General features: G+C 38.0%; 1 protein-coding gene across 17 annotated transcripts in view; it reads left to right on the top strand.

Moving 5' to 3' along the window:
- NPAS3 (neuronal PAS domain protein 3) overlaps nucleotides 1-21699 on the top strand; it is an 863203-nt gene that overhangs the window by 115034 nt on the left and 726470 nt on the right. Inside the window, exon 1 of one of the 17 annotated variants that reach the window (XM_079914466.1) lies at nucleotides 13095-13630. The exons of the other annotated variants lie outside the window; for them this stretch is intronic. Coding sequence (XP_079770592.1) covers nucleotides 13593-13630 — 38 coding nt within the window. The 5' untranslated portion in view covers nucleotides 13095-13592. Of the gene's footprint in view, nucleotides 1-13094; nucleotides 13631-21699 lie in introns of those variants that run through there. 17 annotated transcript variants of the gene reach the window in all.

Raw genomic sequence — 21699 nt, 5'->3', positions numbered from 1 at the left:
ATGTAGTCTTTCATAAAAGCAAAGTGGTGTAAAGCAAATTTTAGAAAAGCGGGGGATACCTGTGATAACAGCATGGTCTTTGCTCACTCCCAGGGAAGCAGTGTGCTTTTCCAGGGACTGCCTAACTGCTTGATGGCTTGCAAGGGGAAAATAAGCAGCAGCTCCAGTTCTCATCCCCTGGAGAAATTCACCAGGTGTCCTAAGTCTTGAATTAATATCAGTGAAAGCAGTGGTGGTCATGTCACCATGTTTTTAAAAGGAGAGATTTGGAGACACATCCAGTGGGGATGAAAGTGGAGGATAGGAGAAATTCTTGAGTTCTTGTAAAATTGACGATCTATAAATTCATCTGATAGCAAGATTGTTTACCCTCTTTTCTGAATGCTGCTTGCCCAAAGCTAGTAACAATTTATATGAGGCTGGTAGGAATGAAGAATGCTGTTTTGTCTTTTTTTTTTTAATTTATCACACTTGTGAAATGCCTTGGGGAAGGGGAGACTAAACTAAAATTATGGGCAGGCAGATTTTAAGTAGCATATTTAAAAAAATAAATTTATTATTTTTGGCTGCGTTGGGTCTTCGTTGCTGCGCGCAGGCTTTCTCTAGTTGAGGTAAGCGGGGTCTACTCTTCATTGCGGTGCATGGGCTTCTCATTGCAGTGGCTTCTCTTGTTGCGGAGCACAGGCTCTAGGCATATGGGCTTCAGTAGTTGTGGACACAGGGTCAGTAGTTGTGGCTTGCGGTCTCTAGAGCGCAGGCTCAGTAGTTGAGGCACACGGGACTTAGTTGCTGCATGGCATGTGGGGTCTTCCTGGACCAGGGATCAAATCCGTGTCCCCTGCATTGGCAGGTGGATATCTTAACCACTGCACCACCAGGGGAGTCCAGTTGTGTATTTTTATAAGGATCTAGTGGCAAGTTTGGTTCACTTGCACCACAGGTACCTTTATTCGCTCTGTTCAGGAGAAATTTGCAGGACACAAATGACTGCTGTGGTACAGAGTGTCCTCAAAATTCGAGGCTCTGAGACATAGACAATACAGCTGGATTTATTCTGCCATCAAAAGGAAATACCCATTGATGCTGAGGCCTTTCATTGTGAGGCTAAATTGATACTTCTGTGGACAAGAGAAGTTTTAACTCTTGATAATGAAGTTAGGTTTCAGTTTCACCATTCTTCTGTGTTGGCTGGTTTTCCATAACTAGTAATACAGATGTGGTAATTGATTAGCTTAAATCAGAAGGAAAGGAAGTAACAGGTTCCAACTGTGGTGTTCTGTGGTTTTTTAGGCATTATGATAATTGACCCAAATAACTTTTTTTTTTTTTTTTTTTTTTGCGGTACGTGGGCCTCTCACTATTGTGGCCTCTCCCGTTGCAGAGCACAGGCTCCTGACGCGCAGGCTCAGCGGCCATGGCTCACGGGCCTAGCCGCTCTGCGGCATGTGGGATCTTCCCGGACCAGGGCACGAACCCGTGTCCCCTGCATCAGCAGGCTGACTCTCAACCACTGTGCCACCAGGGAAGCCCCCCAAATAACCATTTTTGAAGTAAGTAAGTAGTATACTAATTTTGCACTGAAGAAAATGAAGGCTCAGAGACGGTAGGCCAGTTGCTCGGTTTACACAGCTGATAAAGTTTAATCTGGTGACTATTTATAGCAGAATAATCTGAGTCAGTCTGGCCCAGCAGTTTATCCCCTTTAAACAGAATGATGTGGCCCTTTGGAGCAGGATGATAGTTTTCCTCAGAAAAACATTCATCCTCTACTGAAGGATAGTCTAATGAAATCTATTGCTGCAAAAGAATAAGACTCTGAGGAGCTTAAAGCCTTACCTGTAGAGGAGGGAAGTTTCTTATATTTGAACATTAGTCACTTAAACATGCAGTGTCCTTTGTGTTCCCAGCTGTGTACCCTTGAGTGTGGAGGCAAATTAGGTCTCCCCTTTGGAAACTTCATCTGCTGTTACACTGCAGTTATCACACAGAAATGGATGAATCCAAAACTTTTATATCAAGCCCTACCTCTTTCCAAATTCAAGTTTTATATTTCCAAACTGCTTGATGTCTCTGCTTGTGATCCACTTTATATCAACCTCTGCATCTAAAGACCAACAAATTTGCAAGCACTTCTTGGTGTTTCGCAATTGATCCTCAAAGCAACCCAGTGAACTGTATTTTATCTCTATTTTACATGGAAAAAACCTTAAACCAAGCAAATGAACAAACAAAAAGCCCTCGAGCGGGAGGGGGAGTAAGGTCTCCCCCTTACTTGTCTTATCTCTCATCTCATTCAGTTTTTTAAAAATTAATTAATTTATTTTTGGCTGCATTGGGTCTTCGTTGCCGCACGCGGGCTTTCTCTAGTTGCGGTGAGTGGGCTTCTCATTGCGGTGGCTTCTCTTGTTGTGGAGCATGGGCTCTAGGCGCACAGGCTTCAGTAGTTGTGGCTCGCGGGCTCTAGAGCGCAGCCTCAGGAGTTGTGGCGCACGGGCTTAGTTGCTCCGCGGCATGTGGGGTCTTCCTGGTCTGGGGCTCGAACCCGTGTTCCTTGCATTGGCAGGCAGATTCTTAACCACTGCACCACCAGGGAAGCCCTCATTCAGTTTTATTAAGTACTTGAGTTTACTGTACACAAAGTACCTTGCAAGACAGTACAAATTTCCTTTCTGGGCTGCCTTAAATAGTTATCAGATTAAAGTAATGTTTCTAGCAAATTTCCTTGCTCAAAATCATTGACTGTTCATTCTCACCACATGGTGTCTATAGCTTAGTGTTTAAAACCCACCAGTCTTGCTCTAGTTTGCCTCCCCTTCTCCCCCAAGGTCTTTCTCAGCCCAGACTCTCTGCTCCTATCTGTGAAACGTGTCTACTTGTGTTAGGTACAAGATGTGCACTATCTCTGTGCCTTGGCTTTATCCACAGTGGTTTCTTTCCTCTCTTAATTCAACACATTAATTGAGTACGTTCTATAACTAGGAACTATTGTTTGGGATATGTCGATGAACAAAGACCAAAATCTTCGCCCTCCAAGTTCGAGGGCATTAGAGACAGGCAGTAAACAACAAATGTTGAAAACCAAGTAGATCACATAGTCTGTTTGGTGGTCAGTGCTATGGAACAAAAATACAGGTTAAGAAGAAATTGGGGTGTTGAGGTGAAGTTTTTGGTATGGTTTCAAATAGGTGAGGCTCCATTTAAAAGTAGGACATTTTCCTCCAAGGATGTGAGAGAGTTACGCATCTGGATAGGCAGAGGAAGATACTCTAGGCAGAGTGAAGGCTTTGCGGCTCAAGGATTCTTGATGTGTTCAAAGACCACAAGGGGGACAGTGTGGTGGGGTCTGTATGAGCAGGGAGGACAGTAGCAAGGGACAGTTCATCGAGGTGATAGGAAAGTCACACATAGGACCCTGGCAGGCCATGTAAGGCTTTGGCTTTTACCCTACTTAAAATGGGGCCTTGGGAAGAGTTTTGAATTGAGGAGTAATGGGACATACTGTAATTTTTAGGATCAGTCTGGCAGCTGGCTGAGCGTATGCTTCAGGGGGCTGAGGGTGGAAGAAGGGAGACCAGATTAGAGACTATGGCCATAAGCAAGGTGGCTCATACCAGTGGTGTAGAAGTGCAGGTGATGAGAAGACTTAGGATTCTGACCTATTCTGAAGGAACAGCCAACAGGATTTCCTGATAGAGTGGATTGAGGGGGGATAGAGAAGAGAGGGAAGTCAATATGGAGCCCAAGATTAAATCCTCATGTGTCGTTTACTCTATCACATGTTTGGGGGCACTCAATCATATATATGTAAATATATACCTTTAGGAACGCATACACAGAGTGGCGAGGCATGACATAAACTTATAAAAGTTAAAGGATAAAAGAGTGTGTGGGGGTGTGTGTGGATAATATCTTCTCAATAAAATTGCAAGTTCCTTAGAGATGTTAATTCATTTATTTACTCCACAAATCTTCTTAAGGTGCTTATTAAAGGCCAGTGATTGTCTTACCTCTTCAGTAGTGCTAAAGGCAATTAGAGGCAACTTCAGTGTAGAGGGTAAGTGTACAGGCTCTGATGGAGACTGATGTGTGCAAACCCTGGTTCCACTGTTTTTTGCTGAGTGATCTTGAATAAGTTACATAAGCTCTCCCCCATTTTCCTCTTCTGAGTAATGAAAATAGTCTCTCTCATAGGGTTTATCATGGAGAATAAGTGTACTAATACATGTAACTTAGAACAATGCCTGGTACATACTAAATGCTCAAAAACTATTTACCATTCCTAAGTAAATGTTCAGGAAAAATTAGTTAAAAGGGGATTAACATTTGGAATGACTTTCCTCCTTTAAACACCTGTATTCAAACCTGCCATGCTGCATGGATAATGTGAGTAATAAGGTCTCGTATTAAGACTTGCTCTCTAGCTGATGGTTAAAAAATAAAATGGGAGAATTGTATTATGATCAGTCTGATTACCTGTCTCTTTTCAGGGGTGGACATGGAGTCTGGTCAACATCCCCTTCTGGGTACATTTGATTGACAGACTGACAGACAGCTTTTAAATACCGAACACATAAAAAGATCAGTATTTTCTTATTATTTTTTAGCTTAAAATGTTGAATGTGTATTAAAATGAGAAAAATAATTTTCAGGGTAGATATGACTTTCCTAGTACATAAAAGCAAGGAGATCACATCAAGAAGGGAATAATATTTTTTTGTCCAAGTACAGGAAATTACTATTTTCCCCTCCATGTTTATGTTTTGATACCTAATATCTCTTTTTTTCCCCCTCATGTGGTTGTTCATCTTTTCATTTCTCTTATTATCAGCAGCTAATTTGGGCTCCAAATCCATGAAAGAGCAATGCTTTGCTGCTGTGGAATTCATGCAGACATATTTAGTGTCAGGGGTGGTTTGAAGAGCAGCTTAATTCAGCTTTTATTGTGCCTGGTACTTCAGCGAGGCACTGAGGTTCTGTTTGAGCTCAGTATTCCTGATCCCACTCTATACATCATAGATGGCAATGCAGACAGTGACTGTCAATGAATAACAGGTAAATATTGAACAGGGAAGCCCTTTTGATTAACTTTGTGGATCATTATTTGAAAGTAGCTTGCATCGGAACAGCTCCATCACTCATGATCATAGCACAAGGCGTAGGGGTCAGAGCATCAACCTGCTGGTTGGAAAGCTGAGGTTGCATTCTTTGTTCTGTACCTGGTCCTGCATTCATGCAGTGGTGGACTAATTACAACTATCCAATGAGCAGAATGGTGACTGTTTAGACCAATAGGGATGCAAGATATTTAAGATGATAAAGCACAAAGAATGCTCAAGAGAGACTGCGCTACGTTGATATAAACATATTAAAGCATATTTATAATAACTTTTTGAAGTATAAAACAGTATGGGTGCTCTTAATTTTTTATCCTGATTCAGAAGTCTTTTTTCTAATATGGAATTTAGACAGTTACGGCAGACTGAAAGTGAATTTTTGGTCTAGTGTGTGCTAAAAATAAGTAATTTCAGCATCTGTCCTCTTTCCTAGATTTTAGTCCATACCACCTAATGGGCACAAATGGCCCTCATGAGACATTTACCCAGAAGGATGTTACATAATCTCTCTGCTGTTTACTGAGTGATTCTGAGCCAACCATTGAGCATCATGGTAAATTAATAGTTTATCATCTTTGGAACAACACCATTATCATTATTGAGCTTCCATCAAAGAAGATGCACAGAACTTGGTAAAAAGACATAGGTGGGATTGAACAGAAAAGGACAGTTCTCTGCTCTCAAGAAACTTTTCTAGGTCACCACTTACATGGTCATAATAAAAAGATAAAGAAAAACCATGACTAGATTATTCATGCATCTTGAGGAGAGACCCAATTCAGTGGCCAAATAGGCAGTTCCAGAAAGTTTTCATAAAGTTCACATTTTGGAGTGAATCTTTTAGTTGAGTCTTTCCATCATGTTGAAATACAGAAATGTTCAGAAACTAAGTGCAATAATTAAATTTATTAAAACAACCAATGAAAATCTATCTCCTTATCATTCTAGAGCAATAGTTTAAAGGTAGGCATTTTATGATTTAAATGTATAATTACATTTTAAATTCCCTTAATTACATGGATTAATGCCATTGTTACTTGCTGTTAAACATTTATGAACCACAAAAGTGACAAAATTATTTAAAGAATGTTGGATGGAGTCTTAATTTTATGTGTCACTTAAGTGTTAATCTCATGCAACCAACATAACAGCCAAAAAATTAAAAACAAATTTATTCTGAAAATTATTTGAATAAGAAGTACACTATAAAGTGGTTATGCTAACTAGAACTATAAGCTACATGTTACTGTCACATTTCTGAGGAAGAGATTCTTTATTGGTATCTTTTTAAAAGTGTGTTTCAATTTTGCTTTTAAATGAACAGTGGAAAATATATTAATATTCTTGCTCTTTAACTGTAATGTTCTGGATTAATCGATGGGAACATCCCCACTGTGCCACACAGCCCGCCCCCCCCCCAAAAAAAAACAAAACCAGGAAAGGATTTAAAAATTCATTTAGAAAATAGTCTCGATTAGATAAGTATTACAAAGTAATGTATTAGAAGTCACTGTATTACATTATGAAATTTAGGTAAACCTATAATATGCATGCAAAATACACAATAAACTGCAAACCTAATATAACAAACGTGAAATTTCTTTACAATAGAAAAACACTGAATACTTTAAAGAGCAGTATGGGCTACTGTACTTGTCTTTTCCCCCAGGGGTCTCAGGATCTAAATTAGGATGAGGTTCCAAGAGAACATGTGTTGGGTGGTCCCATCCACAAAGCTAGAACATAATTTGTCATAAATCTTTGTTTAGAAATGGAACAAGGGGGATGCCCTGGGTCAGACTGGAATTGGCAGGACTGTGTGGAAACGTGCCCACATGGCATGGTATCTAGCAGAGCCAGTACTTCTAGGCCTTTGGTTTTCTTGAAATTACAGGTAGTGAATTCAACATCCAGTCTCTGCCTTTATAGAACAGGAACCTTGGGACACAGTATTCTTTCATGTAGACTTATTTGTGATCCATATTATAATTTGTATTTTAGTTACAAGAAAAATTATAAAAATATAAATATATATAATAAAACATATGTATCAGTATTTTAATTTAAAAACTTCCTAATAATTTCCACAACTTAAAAAGAATTTTATGTTTATACCCTCAACAGGAAATAGAATGCACTAGACAAGGATTTTTTAAATGATGGTGACATCATTGCTGGCTTTTAATATTCCATTTTACCCTTACTAGGCAATCTGGTAATGTCTGGGGGGAAATGGAATATGTTGGGGGAAGATATGGTAGTTTTGAAAGTTATTTGGCTCCATTCAGGAACAAACGTTCATTTGTCAAGGAAATATTTATCATCTCTTTGTGAGAAACTGTGGACATTCCTCAGTCTCAAGGAAGTTTCAGGCCATCAGTGGAACACAGAAATAGAACAATTTCTTGATTCAATAATTCTTTACTGAATACCTACTAAGTACCAGGCATTGTCCTAGGCCCTAGGTATTCAGTGATAAACAGGACGTCCACAGCTCCTGTGGCATGGAGTTTATACTTGATCTAGGAGGGCAGCCAGTACGCAAAATCACATATGTAATCTTCCAAAGGTAGTGCTCTATAGTATGAAGGAAATTAAATCAGTACGAGGGGATGGAGGCTGACAAATGATTTTCTTACAAGACAGAGAATGTTAAGTGCCTTAAGAATGGTATCAGTCTCTCAGTTCTCTGCAGGTCCAGGAGAACAAGAGCATTTATGGCTGTGGGGAATTGGGAAACTCTTTTTGGAGAGGCTGAAACTTAAGCTGGTCCTTGTTGGATGAGAATGAACAAGTCATGTTTGTATATGACAGAGGATGGAAATAAGAGTTTCTGTTCAGAATTTACTAGAAATGAGAAGGGGACCTTTATAGGACATTGAAGGAAAAGAGGGGAATTTGGATTTGACATTTTATGTGGTTTCAATAAACTGAAGGGTTTAGGCTGAGATATAGTGGAGTATGTGGGATTTTTCTAGCCTCCGTGTTTGCGTGGAGTGGATGAGAAAGAGGCCACCTGACGGGCTGTTCTGACAATGAAGAAGTGAGAAGACTATGTAAATTTTCTGCTTGGGCAAGCAGTGACTATTTCAAGATTTATTTAAGGGCTACTATGTGAACATGCGTTTGGGTGGATGGACCACGTGATTTCCTGACTCATGAAAGCGGTTCACAGACCAGAAAGTTTGAGAATCACTGTCCTAGGGCTTCCCTGGTGGCGCAGTGGTTGAGAGTCCGCCTGCCGATGCCGGGGACACGGGTTCGTGACCCAGTCCGGGAAGATCCCACATGCCGCAGAGCAGCTAGGACGGTGAGCCATGGCCGCTGAGCCTGCGCGTCCGGAGCCTGTGCTCCGCAACGGGAGAGGCCACAACAGTGAGAGGCCCGCGTAAAAAGAATCACTGTCCTAGGTTCGGTATGCTGGCTGTGGTTTATGTGATTACCTACATTCTTCAACAGGATTTGATCAGGAAATACTTTAAAAATTAAATATCAATAGAGCACCAAGAAGAACTCATCAGATAACAAATGTTTTTTGGACATACATAGGCAGCCAAAAATGGTTCCATAGATGAATTACTTATAAAAGAAATGGCTACCACTTAACTCATATCTCATTATGTAAGAAACAAATACATGTTAACATTATAGGACAGGGATGGATAACATAAACTAGTGATCAGCAAATAATGACCTTCAACTCTGTTTGTTAGTAAATGTTGCCTGTGAATCAAGGTGCCAATCAGACATAACACATGCATGTTACAGGTGATGGTGCAGGAATGACGCATCATTTTTTAAAGATAGATCACTGCATGAGAGCAATGATGTAGATGTGTTTGCTAATGACAGAACCAGCTTGTGTGATTAGTATTCATTTTTTGACAACCACCATACTGAAGGGAGGTTTTCCATAACATTTTTCTGATCTGTTGACTATGAACTTGAAGATTCACACTCTTATTAAGTTGATTCCTATCTCCATCTAGATAAACAGTAGAGAAGGAAAAATCCCATTTTAATTATAATTTCCTTAGACTTTCTAATTGAAGTGTTGTATTTTATTTTTTGACTCAATATACAGGCCCCTCTTATCCATTGTGTAAGTGAAGGTTTTCACCTTTTTAAATAATAAGGGTATGTTAATCATTGGAGTGCACAAATCCTAGCACTAACCCCACTTTTGCAGGAATTCTGATAGTTTTTGTACACTGGTTTTTGTAGAAATTCTGACCTGACTTTCAAGGTTTAGTGCACTTACTGCTAAAAATGTTTGATTTCTAAAAGCTGTCTGGTTTAACAGGATCTTCATAATGTCCTTCTATATTTTCATCAAGTTTAAAGAACATGAGTTTGAGTATCCTGAAAGGGAATCTGACTCTCTTGTTAGCAATATGTTAAGCAACTAAGCTTGCATCATTTAAAAATATTTTTATTCTTCTGTTTGGAGATCAACTTCTTTTTAACTTCAGAGATATTATCGTATACTTAAAATTCTTCGTGACCTTCCTTTCCAAGGTATGTCCTGCCCTTGCTGTTTTTTCTCTCTTCTTACCTTAGCTCACAAAGCTGGTATCACTGTAGTACAACTAACGCTTGCTTCTGTTCGTTGAGCTTCCATGGTCTCTGGTCCACCTGCCACTCTCTGCAGGCTGCTGGAACACATTTCATCACAGCCTCTAGTAGTCACAGAAACAGTCGGAAAACTGCATCCTTTATACTAAATATTGGCCACCAAGCTGGCAAAAGGGGAGAACTTACAACCTTAAGTTAACTTCTCTAAAATCTTGTTTAGGGAGGCAATGATTTATTGAATGTTAATAAATAACTATAATTTAGTAACTCTTTTATGAACTATCTTTACAGAGTCCATAAGAATCTGTACTGTGCCTAACTTCTAACATTTTGCTTTGTATTTTATTAATTGGTGGAATCACATTGAGTTTAAAAAATTAACCTTAGACTTCAAATCTTTCACATCTCTATGGGTCTGTTTGTGTATAATAATCAGAGTTGGCCTTTAAAATCCTCAGCCAATGAAGCAAGTGTGCAGTTTTTGGTAATATGCATTTTTACGTTGTCTATAATTGTTTCTCACTAGACTCGAAATAGCATGAATTAAGAGAGAAAAACCCTGGTCTTGTCTTTCTATTTGCTACCTCTCCCTCAGCACTCCCCGGAAACCTAAAAACAAGTGGGGTCTTTGTCTTTTGTCATCAGACAGTTTCAATGAATAGAGGTTGATAACTAAAAATAAGATTAAAGATAAAGATTAAAGATTAAAAATAAGACTTCACATCCTAAGAAAAAAGTACAGGAGAATTGTAGAGCTGCATAGAGTACTGCATGAGAATCCTGCCTTAGAAAGTGAAGAGCCTTGTGCTGAAAAGCCACTGAGAGCCCTTGAGTGGGAGAATTTTGTTTTTCTGTAGATAGCATGTTACCAATTACATCAAGAAGAGTATAGACGTCTTGTTAGTTGATAAATGGAGGTTGGAATCCCTTTCTAGCTTATTTTATGGTATTTGTTCACAATATTTACCTTCCTAAATTGATTCAGCATAATCTTCACCTCAGCTTTCCTTTATTTCTGGAAGACATATAGATAATGTGGTACTTTTATGAAGCCTTACATGGCATCAAAAAACTGGTTTTTGCCTTAGCTCAGCAGAGCAGCAAGATTATATTAACATAGAGTTTGGAACATTTGAGTTCCCATAGGGTACAGAGTGTGGCTGATATGACATGACTTGCCTTCAACAGTTGTTTTAACAAGATATCCTTCCTATACAATATACTGACCTGAAAGGCATAACTGAGTAATGTTAGCAAGAAACACTGTTGGCAAAATTCTTGACTTTCATCTTTATCTGATTAATCCAAAGCAATGTATTACTTACAAAAGTATTTTCAACTGAATATATATGACATATTTATTTTTCAAATGTCTGTAACTTTACAAGAACTATTTTTGGTGTGTGATATTTTTATTCTACAAAAGTGTTTCCAGATTCACAGCACAAGCAGAAAGATGTCCGGGGCTTTGGATGTCTGGTTTAAAGAGGCCTGACGCTATTCATTCGTGTAATAACTACTGAGCATCTCCTAGGTGCCAGGCACTGAGGATGCAACAGTGGATAAAAGGGGCAAAAGTGTGGGCCCTTATGGTACTTACATTCATGTGGGGATAGCAGACAAGAAGTGAATGGACCAATTGTAGAATACATAAGGAGATAAGTGCTGTAGGGATGACATGAGCAGGAAACTGGGCTAGGAGTCCCAGAAATGGGAGTGGGGTTTGCAGTGTTAAATGGGGTGGTCAGAAAAAAACCTCACTGTGAAGATGACAATTGAACGAAGTTCTGAAGGAGATTTTAGAGCAAGCTCTGTTTATACCCTTACTTCACCATTTGGAAATGTATGAGTCCCGGTCGGCTGACTGTCTTGCTGATGCCCACTCTCTCCAGAGATGTTCTTTCCTGCGCCCTGTATTTAAATTTTCTCTCTGATGCCTTATGTTCTATTTTATATTGTTCTATTTGGGGAGGAAAAATGTATTCTATAGAGCACTGAGCTCATTGGATGAAAGATGCTATGATTTTTTTAAAGAAAGCATAAATCAAGGTTCCCTAAATATTCCGAATTGCACCTTACTGAGAAATTGTTTTTTGTAAACGTTTAAAATGGTAAAAGAAAGCTTTCCACTCTAAAAATGGTATTTTTACTAATTTACTAATTAACACTTTTCTTCTGCTTAGCACTTTCAAGACCTGATTTAATTACAGTTTCTAGTACCTTAAATAGTGTTTTAAAGTGAGTCAGTGTTGCTTTGCTCAAAACATTGAAGTAAGTTTTTTGCCCTTTTAGGCATCAGTTAATATGAAATGTCTCATTTATTTTCACTGCCAGAATCCTCATCGGAAATAGAGGTAGTTCTGTTACTTGGATGATGGAACCGTGACTAATCAGGGAAATGTTAGATGTACATTTGCTTCACAATCCCAAGGATAGGGTTAATGGAGCATTTTTTCCTTAGTAATATGCACGTAGTTCTGATTTGGCTCTGGGCTTGGAAATAAAATGTGAGAAGCACCAATTCTCCCATTTATTCTGAGTTTGGAGACTGCATTTGAATTGGCTCTCAAAATATTGAGAGAATTCCTCCTCTGGAGAGGTTCCTGCATTGCTATCTCTGGTAATCAATCAATTGAGAATCATTTGGTAAACTGCACACTAGCATGTTCTACCAAAAAATAAAGCCATGGGAACCACAGATTTTCAAAAACAATAAAAATTATATATGAATTAAGAGATAGCAAAATGTTTGGAGTTTTATCAGAATTTTTCTCTTTGAATGAAAAAGCCTTAGAATAACCTAATTGTAAAATTAAGTTGATCTGTATTGAAGGTGGGGTAGAAGAAATTCCTGGAGAGCAAACTGTTATTTCCCAGCATTGTTTCTTTCCTGGTAGAAGTCACATAGAAATAGGGAGAAAGAAGATGATGCAAATGTGCAATGTCGCGTTTATGTTTCTTAAATCAGTAAAATTTGGAGACATTAAATTATTTAGAATAAGGATTTCTCTTACGAGCTAATTAGATTTAATATCAGAAAGTAACTGGGAATTGCTTCAACTCATATTTCTAACAAGTTGTGTGAGGCCTCTGGAATTTACATTCCCAAATGGAAACGTGTAACTGCTATTTTATTGGTAATACCTGCCTTCTCTGTGACTCTCAAACTCCAGTTTTCTGTGCTAGTGATTGTGTATGTACATTCAGACACACAGTAGTTGGAGATGGTTTAGATTGCTTTCTTCTGTACCCATTGTGGGGTTATTGGCAGCACTGTTCCTTCACTGAAGGGAGAGATAGTTATTTATACAAAAAATACTTTCCTTTGATTACAGTGTTTTTCTCCAAAGTAGAACTCTCTCTCATGTATACCTCACGTATACATATAGTTTCAAGATTCCTTGTAATTGTGCTTTTTCTTGGACTGAATTTTTCTTATGTGCACAGCCCTTTTGGGCAATAAGATTTATAAAATTTAAAAAACATGTTTCTTATCCAACAGGAGTTACATATAACGTTGCTGGGGAGACAAGGTATGGGATCATCATTTTTTAACTGGTTCAACCTGATGATTTTGCAGATGAATAAAGTCAAATATACTGGGAATCACAGATAGCTGAGAAATAAGTGGTAGCAAGTAGGGGAATGGATATGCAATTTATGCAATTAAGTGTTACAATGAGCATTGCCAACAGTCAGAACAGTGAAGTTCAGAGAACTGTGAAAGTTGGAGAAAGTCTTTAAAGGGAAAATGAAACTCAGTTCACTGCAGAGGCTTTGGGGGATGGGTAAACATTTGCAATGAGAACATCAGGAACAAACATTTTGAGGCAAAACTGAGCAAAGCCTGGTTACATTCTAACGTGGACAGGAGGAAGCCATGGGGGGGTTGCTGCATGAGAAATGAGTGCCATCACAGTGTCAGAGAGAAGCACTGGCAGGTAGGGAGCCCATCCTGAGGCTGTTGAGATCTTTGAAAGCTTGCTTCTTCTGTTTACACTTTACTCTGGTTCTTTGTTAAGAGCTGCTTAATGAAGGAAATGTCATGCTTGCTTTTTCGCCTCCTTTGGCTCTTTGAATGCTGTTTCCCAAAGTGTGTTTCATGGCTGTTAATAGGTGTTGTTTGAAAAATGGGTGGTGGTTTGGTAGACACTGGGTTAAACAAGCTCAGGGAAGCTTCTTTACCAGTATTGTATGTTGCTAATGAGCTGAGGCACATTGTGAAATTACTGGAGGGGAACTGTGACAGATAGCTTTCCCCAAATACATTTGTCCTATAGAACTCTTCATTCTAAAGCATTACGGGCCTAGAGGCCCTTGGAGCACCTTTATAAAGTGATAGATGAGAAATCACTATCATTTTTGAAATTTTAAAATAAAACCACAAATTAGTGCAGGCCTATAGAACTGAAATATCTACCAAGTTTAAGAGTGAGGAAAAGAGGCCAACGCTTCTCAGCTTATTCTCCAGTAGTCAAGTGTCTGTGAGCCCATCATCTACAAAACAGGAGGAGCTGTTCCAGCTCTCATTTAAACTTGCCACCTTGCCTTGCTTAGGAGGGGTTCCCACATACTGCAAAGAGTTTATTTTGTGTAAATAGAGACTTTTCCTACTTCACCAAGTGAGAAGGAATCATCATTAGGTCTTTTTCTCCCTGCCCTGCAGCCCATTTGCACAGCTTCTATATGCTGAAGACGATTTCCCCCAACTTTCAAATCCCCTGGTTTAACCCTTTTGTGCCTGTCGTTTAAACTGGATTGAGAATTGCTGCTGTCCAGACCTGACTGAACTTCTGATTCAACCCGCCTCTCTCTCCCCACCTTTATTCACCAGAACTTAGAGCACTTGTCCAGTCTCATGGCCCAGAGGAAACACCTCTTCACAGCTCTGGGTGTTCATGAATCAACTTCTATTGAACCACTTTTGTATGACAATCTGTGGGGCACACTTGTGTATTTTGGGTTATTTTGGTGCTAGCAAAATGGAGGGCTATGGAGAGCAAACTTACATTGTTATCTTAGGCTGATTTGCAGGACTTTTTCCAGGAAGGCCGAACTTGCCATGATTTCTCTTTAAAAATTTATTAAAAGATCAATTGTCCCCAATGAGTAGTCATGCCAGTGAGAAATAAGCACTGTTACAGCATCCATGGAAAGGAGAATTGTGTTATAAATACAGTTGGTGCTCAGTGAATAGTGTTGACTGACTGGTTTGTGGATGGCTCAAGAGAATCGAGGTTGGGCCAATGAAAATTGGGATATAAGCCTGATTGAAAATTTTTAAATGCTTGGATCTCATTGTGTTCTTTGAGAGAATCACACTGAAGGGAAAATTTTGATCTATAAGCTATAGAGACATGGGAAGTCTTAAAAGATGGGGGCGGCATAGCAGAGGAAAGGCACAGAAGACTGGAGTTAGTTTAAAAAAAAGAAAGAGCTAATGTGACTTGGGAAGGCCCTTTAGACTTTATTTTTGAAAATTTATTTTTTCTGTAGACTTTTTGACAGTTTGACTTGAGAGAATTTTCCAGACCCTGTCCAGTTTACTCTTTTGTACTGGTTTCATTGTAGTATATTCCCCCACTTGTGTTTCAAACTGTTGATTTGATGTTTCCCTTGTAAGTTTCATGTTGTAAAGTTTAAAAGACTGGAATGAATTGTATTTATCAAAATTTCAGAACTTAGCACTAGACCTCAAACAAGCAGTTGCTTAAATATTCTTAGGATAGTCAGTGTAAAGCAGTGGTTAGAAATACAGCTTTGGGCCTGACCTACGTTTCAAATCTCAGCTCCTCTTGCCTTTCTGACTTGGGGCTGTTGCTGAGTCTTTCTTAGCCTTTTTTCTCTTTGGTATTATCCAAATAACAATGCCTACCTTATGGACAGTTGTGAAGTTTAAATGCCCTGTTGTATGCTAAGTTTTTAAACATTTAGCACAATATATGACATTTAATACTCTGTAAACTGTAGCTGTTATTATTCAAAGTAACTTTGCCTTCAGTTATCTAGAGCAGAGAAAAAGATGAATCCTTGATGCAATGATGTAAGGGTAGAGATCATAAAATATGGCCATTAGAGTTAAGTGTCCAATTCACTGAAGATCCAAATGGACCTTACCAGAAGTAGTAGCTATACTAGCAAATGAGAAAATCACAATCTAGATAAGGAGAGAGTTGTGTTCTTGAACCGTGGGGATGATGGGAATCTCCAGTTCATAATTCTCTCTCCCCATTAGGCTTAACATATCATAAGTTTCTTTCCATTTAGGATTGTTGCTTCAGAAGGAGGGGGTGATGGAGCTCTCTCTTTTACTTCCAGAGGAAACAGTGTAGAAAGAGGGGGTGTAAAATAGAGCAGTTTAAAAGCTCTATTCTATATTTTCCTTCAAAATCTTAACACTTTTTATCTGTATCAATACTAGTCATCCTTTCATTGAGAATTACTGTGTCTGGGATTTAGGAGCCCCTCAAAGGTTTGAAGGATCTCCAGTCAATGTATTCCTGAGCACAGAATCCCATTGGGTTCCTCAGTGTGAAGAGGCACTGTAGAGGCCCCAGGGGTTGCGAGTAAAAATGTTAATTACTCTCTATCTCATCCTTTACCTGCAGCAATTGAGCAGGGAATCCATACTCTTCTAGAAGACCATTAAGTCTTAAGAACTGGGGTTAATACTGTCATTCCCTTGAGGTGATGTAGTCATATCATCAAAAACAAACAAACAAAAAAGGTTTTATTTCCGAATTTTAGACTATGAATTGAATTGACCTTAACTAGATTTAATGCCATCAATCTCACCATCAGTTTTGATTAAATACTATCAGTAATAATGTTTAGTTAAAAGAAATCATAGTGTATGTAGCTGAGATAATCTCAGAACTTTATCTATGCTTTGATCTGTATTAAGTACAGACTGGGAGGGGGGCAGTCATGTAAATTTCCTGGTTTAATGAGGCTTTCCCTGAGGTCAGTCCAAAGGAAGGCTTTGGAGTGGGTGTGCCATTTTCCCCCAACAATTCATTAATGGCTAGTTAAATCTAATGCGAGAAGACCTTAGTTTAGGAATGAGTTATATTCTATGAGTTAGGAAATTAGTGGTTTCGAATCCTAAAAGAATTTTACTCCTCAAACAGTGTTACAGGTGGAAGGTAGGCTAAGCTATAATAAAATAATAATAATAAAACATTCCTTGACTCTCCCTACCCTGAGTCTCTTGGCAAGCAAGTCCTGAGAACTTCTGTGCAAGCCTTGGAATATGCAAGAAGGGAGGTGGGCAGGAAAGAGGGGAGGCCCTTGAGATTACTTTGAGTGTAGAGAGGGAATAGCCAGTTCTGTGGCAATGAAGTTGATGATGAAAGTGAAGAATGGAAACCAGCTGCCCTAATAGGAGACAACATCTATGAACTGCAGTACTGGAGAGCATATGTTGGTTCCTTGGGAAATCCGTATCAGTACAGTGATGGGAAAGCAATACAGTGATCTTGATAGTAATGGCTTTGGCATAAGATAAGAAAAATATTTGACACCAGGTTATTTCAGTGGTAGTGAAGCTAAAGTTTGCCTTCATCCAGAAGGGGCTTGTAGTTCTGGACTTCATTCTCCTGCAACCTAGCATAAGAAAAGTGCAGAGCACACATACTATATATGAAAATTATCCTGTGCTGCCTTCTCCCTTACCTGCTTCTTTGGTACCAAGTCCTATGAGATTTGTCTATTCCAAGATAATTCTTGTATTCTAGTTCTTCTCAGTGATCAGGAAGCAGGGTGAGAAAACATTGTTTCAAACGGAGGCAAATCCTATACAGACAGGAGGGCTTCCAGTTACTAAAATTATTTCCTTGTTCGCTTACAGTCCACTTAACCTGTTAGGTTGAAAATGAAATATCTGAAATGTATTAACCTGGAAGAGGCTATGAGGAGGAGAAACAGGAGTAATTCTTTATTCACAATCAGCTAATTAATCTGTAAAGCCACCTCACCTCCTATGGTATGATAGTCTCCTCCGAAAGAGAAGGATTCATTGGTCATTCTAATGAAACTCACTGAAATGCTTGATTTTCCCCATTTGCATGGGAAAATCTATTCTTCCTTCCCATGGAATAATTCATCCATAGTGACCCCAGTTGGCTAGTCGTGTGATTAAACCAAGAGGTTTGTGGATCTTCAATGCAAGCAGAGTCCCTTTTTTTCTAGCAGATTTATGCCTCAGAAATCGAACTATTAAAATATTAAGTGCGCAGTTTTTCTTGTGAAAAGACAGTTTATGTTGGTATTGTTTCATTTTTTAATATAGTAAGATACAACAACCAACACTAGTATGTGAGCAGACATTTTGAACTGAATTCATTATCTTTTATTTTAGATTTATGCTGAAGTATTATTATGATTGAAAGTATTATAGTTACTTTCACATGAGCTAAAACTCAGCTGTAACAATTCATTGACTAAATATTATGGTGGTAGTCAACTTTCAGTTGGAAGTGTTAATTATTCACCTCATAATGCACTCATAAAAAAGATTTACCAACAGTCTCCCAGGAGTAGAAAGCATATTGTCTCTTGGCATATTTTATAAACATGCTTTCCCTACACTCCCAGTACAAGGTTATTACACTTTCTCTTCTGTGACACTCAGAAAGGCTGAAGATACTCACACAGGATTGAACGTGTCATTATTTGTGAAAAAATGATGTATAGTTTTCTTCAACTTAATGGTCATTGGAGGCTTTATTTAATTGACTTTATGTGTTAAAGAAATCTTGATTAAGCAATTACAGATATTTTCATGTATATATGTATGATAACATACATGCTATGTTTTGATTGATCAATTTCTTTACATTCCTCTAATAATTTAAAACTTAAGTAAAAAAGGTTTTTTTCAGATTTTGTGTAAGATTTTTTTTTTAGGATAGTAGTATTACATGGGAAAAAACACGTTTTGGATTTCTAATATTTTGGATACTATTTTGGACTTCTAATTCAGAGACCAGGCCCAGACCTCAATTTGAGTTTTCTCACAATAGACTGCAGTCAGGTCAGGTACATGCTAGGGATACAGCTAAATATTTTCAATTTTGGTTTTAAAATCTCCATCGCATTATGCCACCTTTTCCTCTTCTTAACTCCAAAACTTACCATTATTTTTGTGGGGTTTCATTATTCAGTTGCTGCTTCCCAGTTATTCAGTGTATCCTTCTAAATCTATCTTCTTTCATTTGTTAGTATCAGACAATAATTGTAATGATCCCTCTTAATTTTTTCATGCATTGTTGTCTCATTTACTTTCTTCTGAGATTCCTAATGTTGGAAGTTATTTCTTCTAGATTGATAATGGGTGGGATGGGGGGAGGGTGGGAGGGAGGTCCAAGAGGGAGGGGATACATGTATACATATAGCTGATTCACTTCATTGTACAGCAGAAACTATGTACAGCAGAAACTAACACAACATTGTAAAGCAATTATATTCCAATAAAAAAATTCCTAATGATGTTTTAAAATATACTACCTGATTAAAAGTTTTTATTTTTTGCTTGTTTGTCTTTTTACTCTACTCAACTGGTCCAATTTACTTTTCTTCCTTTTATTTTCTAACTTTTAAATATATCTTTCCTTTTGATTACAACTCATATCCTGTTGTGTCTGAAATCCTCTGCTTTCCCATGTGGTCTACATACCTGTCTTTGTTTTCCTCCCTCCCGTTCTTTCATTAATAATTACTATTCATGTTTGTTTGCTAATTTTTGGGGGGGGTTTTGGCATAACTACCTGCCTTTTATGTGTCAGTTAAATTTGTGATTCCATATTGCTTTGTTTCGGACTCTGTGCCTATTTTCTCCAGTTACAATGCAACCATCTTGTTTCTCTGGATGTCTAAATGACAGCAACCAGTCTCACTATTAAAGCAGAGGCTTCCTTTATCCTTCTGTAGGATATGGTGATTTCTAGGCTATTGGATCTTTCTGGGGCTAGACCATCTCACAAGCACAGCTAGGGTAATAGGGTCTAGTTTACTTTCCCTAGGACCAATACATAAACAGCTTTTGGTTGTTCCTGATGACTGATGTTACCCTGTTGTTCTGTTACTGTGATGGGTTCTCATGATCAGGGTTTGGGAATTCCTATGGAGACCTATTGTCTCAAAAAAGTTAATATACTTAGGATCTTTGTTACTGAGTCAGGCTTTCACCAAGTGAGGATTTCAGTTATAAAGAAAGAAGTGGCAGAAATTAATAGATCAGTAATATAAGACAAAGGACAGAGGCAAATAAATGATGGCAAGCCTAATCTCTTAAAATCTGAAATGTAAATTTATAAATCCTTTTGCCACTTTGTACCGAGTATCCTTTATTCTGATCTAAAATGAATTCCAATATTTGACCTTGGAAGATTTCTTGTCATTTTGTTCCAACCCTTTTTAATGAAATACAACCTTACCTTTCTTCTCCTTTCCTACCATATAACCTTTCCTATTAGTATGGCCTGGTGAATATAGACATTCATTTGAGGTTTTTCTAAAAGTTAGAGAAGTTGCAGAGGAGGTTTGTCACTTTTTTAAATTTGCTAATCTCCCATGCATTGCACAAGATTCTAGCATTACCCGAAAACAGAGCCCAAGGGATGGGGCCAGGGCCTCAATTTGAGTTGTCTCACAATAGTCATACTACAGTTAGGGCTAGGTCCATGCTAGGGACAAAGCCAAGTATTTTCAATTTCAATAAAAGAGGCAAAAACATTAAACAGGGCATGGGAATCTAGATAAAATGGTTATTACATATAATCCCCTAACATAAAAATATATTTTAATATATAAAATATTTTAAATATATGAAGTATATATTAATAAATATTAGAGAGTTCATGCCCAGCATTTCTCCCAGACTAAATTAAGCCACGCTTAGTATATTGTGTTAATTTGATAGAGAATGTTTGTTTTCTGATACTGTATTAAAAATTAGGGAACAAAAAAGCTAATGACTTCTGTGCAGATGATCACTTTAATGCTAGAAGTAGTAAGTACCTCACCTTATTGCAATGCAATTTTTTAATAGATTTTTGTTTATCCAGATGATTAATTGAAAATCCATTCATATTTGGTTAACCGTTTTAAACTAATAGAAATAAATTTCTGATTAAAATTGTCAGAAGTAATTTTCGTAGGACAAGTTTAGAGGAAAGCAGGAGTATATTGTTAATGCTCAGAGTGGTTGGGGGAACGATTTAATGTTAGGCAAGTATTGAACCCTTGTACACACATAAATATACCCTTCAAGCAAAGAGGTAAGAGCATCTCACTGAAAAGAGTAAAGTTCTAGAAGTTTAAACTGTGTCATTCTAATGAAAGCTTAGGATATCAACACAGATCAGTTTTCCTGGCAATAAGAGTACATTTTAATAGGTCCCTAAGGTACTTACAGTGAAAAATAAGGAATGTGTTTATATTGTCTTCATACTTGAATGGAGCTCACGATGTCCTTAGTAGGTACCTTACCCCCTGGGACCCACTGTGTTTAACAGCAGTGAGCATCTCCACAATTTAGGGTGGTTTAGAATGTGGCTAACAATTAAAAAAGAAAAGGATCTGAAATGAAGATGAGCAATACAGTTTACCAAATGCCCCGTAGCTTATAAAGCAAGTAGCCTCCATTAAAATCACACTTTTGAGGAAAAAAGTCGATTTATTTTTATTTCTTGATACCATCAACTATGTGGACAATACATAATTATTAGAAAGTGGAAATTAAAAGAGATGCATTCAATTTTCAAACTACTCACTTTATGATCTTTAAACTTTTTTCTGTTTTATATATGATAAATCAATACTTTAACAGTGAAGAGTTTCAATGTAAAATCCCTGATTTTCCCTCTGTATTAATGGCCACAATTTTTATTTTTTTAACATCTTTATTGGACTATAATTGCTTTACAATGGTGTGCTAGTTTCTGCTTTATAACAAAGTGAATCAGTTATACATATACATATATCCCCATATCTCTTCCCTCTTGCGTCT

The sequence above is a fragment of the Stenella coeruleoalba genome (assembly GCF_951394435.1).
Source record: "Stenella coeruleoalba genome assembly, chromosome: 2".
Classification (NCBI taxonomy): Eukaryota; Metazoa; Chordata; class Mammalia; order Artiodactyla; family Delphinidae; genus Stenella; species Stenella coeruleoalba.
Note: the sequence above shows the minus strand (reverse complement) of the source record. Positions and strands in the feature narration are given on the sequence as shown.